Source organism: Thermobia domestica, chromosome 11 (assembly GCF_964235325.1).
Source record: "Thermobia domestica chromosome 11, izTheDome1.hap1.1, whole genome shotgun sequence".
NCBI classification, from domain to species: Eukaryota; Metazoa; Arthropoda; class Insecta; order Zygentoma; family Lepismatidae; genus Thermobia; species Thermobia domestica.
In genome coordinates this window covers 239183403-239193426 of record NC_137464.1, presented here as the reverse complement: position 1 = coordinate 239193426, position 10024 = coordinate 239183403, and the positions used below count along the sequence as shown (strand labels likewise).

The window sequence follows — 10024 nt, the reverse complement described above, 5'->3', positions numbered from 1 at the left end:
AGTTCTTTAGTATCCTTGAAAATGTGTATGTATTTTTTTTACATCAAGTACAAAACGTTTTAGTTTCTTAAGTAGCGAACTATCCAAATCTGAAATAGCACTTCATTTGCGTACCCTTTCAAAGACCCGTTGGACAGGGGCCGCCGAAGCAATCAGAGCTCTCTCGGCATCACTTAATGAAGTCGTGAAGGTTCTAAATACAATGTCTACGTCTTGTCAGTTTGATAATAACACAAAATCTGCAGCGCTTAGTCTGAGAAAGAAGTTGTTGTGTTTTGACTTCATTGTTTCAATAATGTTTGTGAAAAATATGTATAAGGTTAAGATTTTAACACAGAAACTTGAAGAGAAGGAACTAAACATTCTTGAGGCATTTGTTATCATTGAAAGCGTCATAAGATCATTGGAAGATATCAGGAATGATGGTGAAGGAATGAAGAATCTGATTCTGAGCGCCATTTCGTTTGCAGACACTTTGGGTTTTGATGCTGAAATTGACTTCAATCGTCATCATCGTCGTCGTGTAGCGCCTAAACGTCTGGATGACAACGCGGAGTCGCAAGTTCATCATACTCTGGAGTCTTTTTATTCAAAGGAGTTTATAGCAGTGTTAGATACGCTTCTTATCTTGTCCAAGGAAAATCTGAAGAAGTGCAAAGAAATAGTCAAACCTCTTTTCTCAATTTTCAGTGCACCCATGAAGAGAGAAAATATCCATATTAGCCGTGTTGAAGGAGCAGTTCCTTTATATCCAGCAGCAGCTTCAAAGTTTGATTCTTTTGCAGTGCTATCCGAGTTGGAAATTCTCAGTGATCAGTGCGTGAGTGAAGTATCATTATCAGGTGTAATGAGTACAGCTGAAACTATGAAAAATATGCTACCCCTGGCAAACAACATTTGTCGTCTTGCTATTACAGCCCCAGTGTCAGTTGCGTCTAATGAGAGAGCGCTCAGCAAATTGAAGCTAGTTAAAAACTACATACGTACGACAACGACGGACAATAGACTAGATTACTTCATGATACTGTGTAGCGAGAAAGATGTTGTAGATAGTCTTAATATAAGAAAGATAGTTCAGAGATGGGCACTTCTTAAACAACGCCGTATCCAGATAGGCTAGTTTCAGAATAATTTTTTGTTGGTTCACATGAATTTCTTTAAACAAAACGTGTTTCTTTCTAAAATGTAAGATATACTTCGGTATGTAAATTCTTGTTATTTTCAAGAATTTGAGTAAAAGTGTAACTTCTTCCTCTTTAAAAATATGTGAAATTTATTTTTGAGAATAGAAGTATGTTATTGTTATTAATTTACATAGTGCACGAGTTAAAGAAACAAGATTTCAGTTTTTAATTGTAACTCGTTGTATTCAAATATAATGGATATAAGATGTTCATTTATGTAAAAATTTCGTATGTTGGCAAAAAATGAATACTCTGCAAAAAAAAAGAGGATATTGTACAAATTAAAAGTTTATAGTACATTGGCTGGCGAGTGTGTAAAGTGCGCTTGTCACAAACTAATTTTGAGGAAAAGCACTTTGATTTTTTTTTTACGTCATAAGGAATTTTGTTATAAGTATTAAGCAACAAGAGAACATTATAACATGCTCGTAATGTGATAGGACCTTGCTGATTTTGTACAATCGTAGAGAAACCAAATCTTAATTGGAAAAAGAAAATGCATATTTTTTCGAACATAGTTAAGTTCACACACTCCTATCTGTCAATTTAAAATAGTTATCATTTTTGAATTTTTACTGTCGATATAAAAATAACGACAAAAACCTTAGTTCGATACAAACTTTAAAACTGTAATACACTCTCTAAGGTATTTATCCGGTGAGCCTTTCATAATGTACTTCTTCCTTTATATGTGTATATGTATTTGATATATGTATATATAACTGTGTACTGATAAACGAATAATGTACAAGACTCTTTACATAACCATACAGCAAACAGATAATACTCCAGAAAGGTGGTTCTGGGGATCTTTCTATTGCAAGATAAACTGAGTGCCTCTCGTTATTCGGTACATCATACTTATCCATTCGGCACATTAACGCACTACACTCCCCTCCACCTTATGAGCCTTCGGAACGCCCCTGGTTGAATGTTCAACAATTTCCACAAAAATATATATATCTATATATCTATATATCTATATATCTATATATCTATATATCTATATATATATATATATATATATATATATATATATATATATATATATATATATATATCCACATGTTCGTATGAGAAAGTTGGAAGTTATAGCCATAGTCTAGATCAGCGTTTCCCAACCTTTTTCAACTTGCGTCACACACTACGGGGATTTCTTGAATTCTCATGGCACACTCAAAGATATTATTATTATTTGTAAATATAAAGTACCGTGGTATTTTTCTGTGATTATTGAATTTCTCACAGAAGAAAGCTCGATCACTGTTTTCCCCCTGTGGAAATCGTTATGCTTATTTTTCAATTCAATTTAAAACTTCAAAACAATTGCAATGAAATATAGGATTCAGATTTTTTTTTTTTTTTTTTTTTTTAAATACAACTTCTGTTTCGAAAGCAGTATCCGATTTTTCACTAAGAAGGAAGATCACTCAAGAACGAACGAACAAACAAATCTCTTGACTTTTAAAACACAGTAGGTAATTTGTATGCACGTTTGCTTTGCCGAGAGGATTGAATGATTTCTTTAAAATTTTAAGTTACGAAATAGTCTGCAACAATAAAGAAGCAATAATGGTCATAACAATAATAACAAATACGTTTGTCCACATAAAAATGTACAGAAAAATAACAGTATGAAATTTAAAATTGTAGATTCATAGTAGATGTTCATAGTAATGTGAAATAACAAATATACAATTTTTGTCTGTGTCTTGCAATTTATTGCTATAGAATTAATAATTTTGTTTCGATTTCCTCGCGGCACACCAGCTGCCCATTCGCGGCACACCGGTTGGGAAACGCTGGTCTAGATTCTTGAGAATTGCACTACTTCCTCTAAAGCAGTGATACAAAGAACAATTGTCTTATGGTTTGAAAGATGAATTACCGTTCTATTTTGCGTTTTGCTCTTTCAATTGGAGTAGTCAGTAAAATGACGATGCAATGTTAAATGTTCATTCTTTCAAGTATTCTGAGATACAACTTAACCTTAAGTTTGAAGGAGTTTTTTTTTTTTCTTAAACGAACGACTTTGACGTTTGATTGCGTCACTTTTCTAGCAAAATGAATACTGAAAATGAAGATGCCTGCAGTTAATTATAATGCTTTTCAACTTGTAGCTGATTGATGTTGACGCTCTGTTATAACTTGTACTCTCTTTCACTAATTCCTACCAGCAGATTCAAAATTCTAATATCTGGAAATGACAGTCCTACGTCTGTGGAGGAGCCACCAGATTTTTTTTTTCAATTACTCTGTAATATCATCTAATATTTTCTCTTGTGTTGAGCAATGGAAGTCATCTGATGTGTCACGTACTGTGTTCAAGATTTGTTGAAGCTATGTATACGTTGCACTTACAAATTCAATTTTGCTTAGCGTTACTTTCAATTTATTAAGTATATCTAATATAAAACTAGCATCAATTATCCGCTCCGCTGGGTTAAATTAAGAAAAAATAGCAATATGTTTCGTTAGTCAGATGACAAAAATCATCTCATGTTCGAACTTAATCTAGGTTGAAAATTTGATCGAGATCGGTCAGGGGATTCAAGAGTGAAGTCAAATAAACAGTCACTTTCATTTTTATCTTTTTTTTTTTTTTTTTTTTTTTACATATATCTCCACCTTCCCTCCCCTACGTTGCACCGTCAAAGTTAAATGATAAAAATTATCCCAAGCCGGAACGTTATTCATGTTGAAAATTTGATCGAGATCGTTTGGGTGGTTCAAGAGTTATTAAGTTTCATTTATTTTTATATATTTGTCCTTTCCCCCTCCTCTAAGGTCTACCGTCAAAGTGACATGATAAAAACCACCCCAAGTCCGAACTTCATCCATATTGAAAATTTGATTAAGATCGGTCCTGAGGTTTAAGCGTGATGAAGTCACAAATACGGTCACTTTTATTTTTATCCTTTTTACATATATCTCCACCCTCCCCCTGCCCTAGGTTCCACCGTAAAAGTGAAGTAACGAAAACATCCTAGGTCCGAACCTTATCTATGTTGAAAGTTTGATCAAGATAGGTCTGGTGACTCAAGAGTTATTAAGTTTGATTTATTGTTATAGATTTCTCCCCTCCCATTCCCCTCTTCTAAGTTCTACCGTTAAAGTGATATGATAAAAATCACCTCAGGTCCGAACCGAACCTCATGTATGTTGAAATTTTTTTAAAGATCGGTCGGGTGGTTTAAACGTGATGAAGTCACAAAGGCAGTCACTTTTATTTTTACTTTCTTTTCTTTCTTTTTTGCATATATATATATATTCCCTTCGTTGCATTGTAAAAGTGAAATGAAGAAAACATCCCAGGCCGGAACCTTATCTATGTTGAAAGTTTGATCGAGATCGGTCGGGTGGTTCAAGAGTAATTAAGTTTATTTATTTTTATAAATTTCTCCCTCTCCTCCCCCTCCCCTAAGTTCTACAGTTAAGGTGATATGATAAAAACCACCTTATATCTGAACCTCATCTATGTTGAAAATTTGGTTAAGATCGGTAGGGTGAATTAAATGTGATCAAGTCACAAACACAGTTACTTTTATTTTTAGTTTTTTGACATACATCTCCCCCGTCTCTCTCCCCTTCGTTGCATTGTAAAAGTGAAATGTTAACATCCGAGGCTAGAAGCTTATCTATATTGAAAATTTGATTGAGATCGATCTGGTGGTTCAAAAGTAATTAATTCACGAACATAGTCACTTTTATATATATATATATATATATATATATATATATATATATATATATATATATATATACTAGCAGCGTTCACCCCGCTTCGCTGCGGTCACCCCGGAACGCAATAAACTTTGTTACTTAGATAATTTTTACTTTTTCGCTTTCAAATTGCAGTAAATGTTAAAATTATAGCGCCTGTCATTTATGTTAACCCGCCGAGTCACATGGTCATGCGGGTTGCATATAAATACGTTTATTTTTACCTATGATGAACTAATAACAAAGGATTTGTACGTATGGACACTTGAATGGTCAATTATCTCAAGACACTGGTAATTAAAAATTAAAGTGATATGATAAAAACCATCTAGGGTCCAAATCCTAATAACCCCCCAAAAATGAAAGAAATTGGTTCAGCCGTATTAGCGTGATGAGTTCACAAAGGATTTGTGCGTTCTCTTTTATATATATAGATATATATATATATATATATATATATATATATTGATTTTTGTATATCTTCCCCCTCCATCCCCTTCCCTACGTTGCTCCGTCAAAGTGAAATGATTAAAATCATTCCAGTCCCGAACCTCATCTACATTGAAAATTTGATCAAGATCGGTCGGGTGGTTCAAGAGTTATTAAGTTTAATTTATTTTTTCTGTCCCCCTCCTCCCCCTTCCCTAAGTTGTACCGTCAAAGTAAATAGCTAAAAACACTCCCAGGCCAGAACCGCATCTTCGTTCAAAATTTGATCGAGATCGGTCGGGCGGTTCAAGAGATTAAGGGTCACAAACATAGTCACTTTTAATTTTTTAATATTTATTATTTCCAGTATGTATTGTGATCTCGAATAATTTGTTCGATTTCTTTCAAGCATTTGTGTGATGTCTTTCTCCTTGTAGCTGCCTCTATAAAAACACCGTTGTAACTAATATACCAATTATTACAACCTTTAATTTTACAATTGTTTAAAACTCAATATATGTCCTATTTACTTAATCCAATAAATGCATATGAATTTGTAAACTGACATATTAGAATTATTCCGTAAGAAATTTTGACAAGAATTTATTGAATGAGCTAAGATAAAATAATGAAAATATGCTGAGTAAGCAAAAAATGAAAAAATAACTATATAAAATGTTAAAATACATATTTTAAATAAGTTAGATAAATATGAAGCTGACAAATCTTACATCTCACACAGTATTTTGTTATGTAACTTAAAATATCACAAACGACTTTCATCTATTATCTTAGTGTTTAAAATGATCTGCATTATATAAAAAAATAGTCTACTAACTATTACGCTATTTTACGGTCTAGAATTTTCTTTTCTTTTTTTAAAACAGAAATTGTATTAGTTTTTAATTTTAAAAACATTCACTTCCCTTGCCGTTGCCTGTATCTTTAAGACTTATTACTAGACGAAACTGTTTCGCAACGATTTTGATATTTTGTTGCATTAATGATCACAATTTTCGCATTTATTTTTTTAAAAATGTAGAACAAGTTTTTTTTTTAAATATGAAACTTGTAAACAGTATATTTTTTGTACTAATGTGTATATCTAACACAGTGGCGGCTCGTACTGTCATTAACAAAGCGTGCTACAATATATATATATATATATATATATATATATATATATATATATATATATATATATATATATATATATATATAATATACAGATGGTGATCAGAAAAATGGAAACACCTGTAGTTGGCAACACGTCAGATGTATGGGTTGGCAGTGGTGTCGTGGCGCACGCAGCGCCGGACCGCTGGTGGTGATGTGTTAGGTCGGTCTCCATACTACGTCAGGCGCAGTGAAACAGCAGTGTCTAGTGGCTGCAGCAGACGGAGGTAGTGTAAAATGGGAGACCTCTCAGATTTTCAAAGAGGGCAAATTGTTGGTGCGCGGTAATGTGGAGTGAGTGTGACGGCAGTGGCTACTGTGTTAGGTGTGTCGCGTGGGACAGTGTCGAAGGTGATGACGGCCTACACAACACACGGGAGAACCACATCGGGGAAACGGAACAGTGGGCGGAAGAAAATCATGAGTGACAGGTCACGCCGGGTATTAAAGCGCATTGTCACGCACAACCGTCGTGCCACTGCGGAGCAAGTGACGGAGAAACTGAATCAGCACCTCCCCCACCCTGTTTCGACAATCACAGACTGCCGCGAATTACATGACATGAACTTACGGGGTCGTGTTGCACGGGCTAAACTGCTCATCAGGGACCATAACGCTTTCGCACGCCGCAAATGGTACCGCGACCATGCAACTTGGACCGTTGAGGACTGGAAACGTGTGATATCGTCGGATGAGTCATCCTTCACCCTATTCTCAACCACGGGCTGTGTTTATGTGTGGAGAACGCCCAAAGAAGCTTATGATCTGCAGTGTCTCCGCCCAACTGTGAAACATGGCGGCGGCTCGGTGATGCTGTGGGCCGCCATATCATGGTTTTCATTAGGTCCTGTGGTCACATTTAGCGGACGAATCACTTCCAACGATTATGTCGAAATTTTAGGAGACCACTTGCATCCTATGGTCTGGATGTTGTTCCCGGACAATGGCGCCATCTTTCAGGATGATAATGCACCCATTCACACAGCTGGCGTTGTCACAGCGTGGTTTGAGGAACATCGGGATGAAGTTCAACACCTCCCCTGGCCCGCCCAATCCCCAGATCTCAACATAATTGAACATCTGTGGTCCGTCTTGGAAACACGACTCCGGCGACGATTTCCACCTCCATTCTCTCTCACAGAACTGGCCGATGCCCTGCACGAGGAATGGTGTAAAATTCCACTTCCTACCATTCACGACCTCTATGCCTCCATCCCACGTCGCATCAAGGCTGTTCTGAAGGCGAAAGGTGGCTCGACACCATATTAATGTGGTAAGTTGCAATTTCGTTCAGATGTTTCCATTTTTCTGATCACCATCTGTATATATATATATATATATATATATATATATATATATATATATATATATATATATATATATATATATATATATATATATATATATATATATATATATATATATGAGAAGGTAGTGGTATGGGACAGTCTTTTATTCTTTGGCAGAAATCAGAAGTATTAAGGGAAAATGTATTGATTTAAGTAAGGTCCTATTGTCGTATGTCTAAGCATCATGTCCGAAAAGTTCCACTTTGAAAATCGCAAAATACCTGGAGTATACAATAAAAAAAGAAAAAAGAAAAATGAAGCATGCTTCAAAATGTACACTCATGTCCAAAATGATTGTCGCATATCTATAACTGTCTGCTTGTAAGAATATAATTTGATAATGATTTTGCACTACACTTTTAATACTGACACTATGTGTATAATCGGGAAATGTATGTTTGTGGTAAAATTCATAGGAAAAGAATTATAAATATGAAAGTTAGAATGAGTAAAACAAAATGTTCCTAAATGGACAAGAAAGTTTTATTTTCGTTTTATTTTTCTTATTTACTGCTTTTTTTGACATGAAATTTGCCACATACATCTCTCTGCCGATTATACACATACTACCATTATAAGAAATACCGGGCGAATTCGTTATCAAATTATATTCCTACAACAACGTATTTATAGACATGCGACAATAATTTTTGACGTTAGTGTAAATCCTGCAGAAAGAGGGGTAATATGGGATAGATCATACATGCAACTAAAACATTAACGTATGTACAAAACTTATAAGTAAATGCTTGCAGTGGACCAAATAAAGCAATGCAACTGTACGTAGCAACTTTATGGAATTATATTTCGGTGTTTAACTATAGATCAAGCGGAGAAATGTTTTCTACTCTGCCAGCACGAGAAAGTGTTTCATGAAGGACTGTGAATGGAGGCATACAATAAAGTCTCATTGTCACATACGAAAACACATCGCCTGCAGGCAGAGCATTCCACATGCGCCCATCTGCTATACACAATACACCGAATCCATACTTCACCAGGTTTTGAGTTAGTGTAATTTACGCAAGAAAACATGCATTTAGCATCTGCATCACCTATTCCTGTTTCAACTTTAATTGGAATTGATAGAACTGTGTCTTCTGAAGATATTGACATATCTGAATCATCGGAACCAGATGATTGCTCTGGCTGGGTGAATTTACTTCGGACATTCAGGTTTTGATTACTTGTTTCTTTTCCTATTTCTTTCGAACTCCCTTAGACGCTGGTCCTAACTTATCCATCGGCATATCCACAGACACCAGCGTGAAATAAAAGAGGAGGTTATATTATGGGACACCTCCTACCTGTGTGTTAAATAATACCACCTCACGTGTATAATATTTTAACACACTACCACTAACCTATCGATTACATTATCAGATTCACATTACTACTACATTTAACTCACTACTATGTAGTACAGAAACACACATGAAATATTTATTACAACTTACGTATTAATCAGGATATTTGTGTTTGAATCCTCCTCTACAAAAGTTTTCACTCGTGCACAAATTAATGCCGACTTGCCAGAACAACCTTTCTTAACCAACTGGCGCCCGATGCCTTCTAGGACCTTTTAGTACCCTTCTACATATACATAGTATGACAGCATCACCAATAGAATGCAGTAATACTTCCAGACATATACATGTGTCCCATTTTCCAACCCCGTTCTATATTACCACCTTTTCCTCTCTCCCTCTCTCTCTCTCTCTCTCTCTCTCTCTCTCTCTCTCTATATATATATATATATATATATATATATATATATATATATATATATATATATATATATATATATATACTTGTACCTACCCACTGAAGTCGGAAGTTGATATCCATCCTTGGATTCTTAATGCTGGCAAACTTCTCTATCACTCTGGAGTTGAAATCTAGCATGTTGTTGATCAAACTTTTTTCTATCGAGAGCATGGCAATCGCAGTTAACCTTCCTGATCTATGGAGATTCCTCACCAATGTCTTAATTCTCTGTAGAGATGAAAAACATGTCTCAGGCTCTGCTGTGGACATTGGTATGGTCACTATTTGCAAAAGGGTTGCTATTTCGCCAAAATTGTCCTGTAAGTTTGTTTTTAAAGATAAGCTGACAGAACTAAAAGCTCAGTGCGAAGTCGCTGCTTATCTAACCTTGGGTAG

At 35.2% G+C, this 10024-nt stretch overlaps 1 protein-coding gene across 1 annotated transcript; it reads left to right on the top strand.

Moving 5' to 3' along the window:
* The first annotated feature begins 202 nt into the window (after positions 1–202).
* LOC145665509 (uncharacterized) lies at positions 203–1120 on the top strand. Its single transcript, XM_081732815.1, has one exon. The coding sequence runs from the start codon at positions 203–205 to the stop codon at positions 1118–1120; it is 918 nt and encodes a 305-aa protein (XP_081588941.1).
* The last annotated feature ends 8904 nt before the right edge of the window (positions 1121–10024 follow it).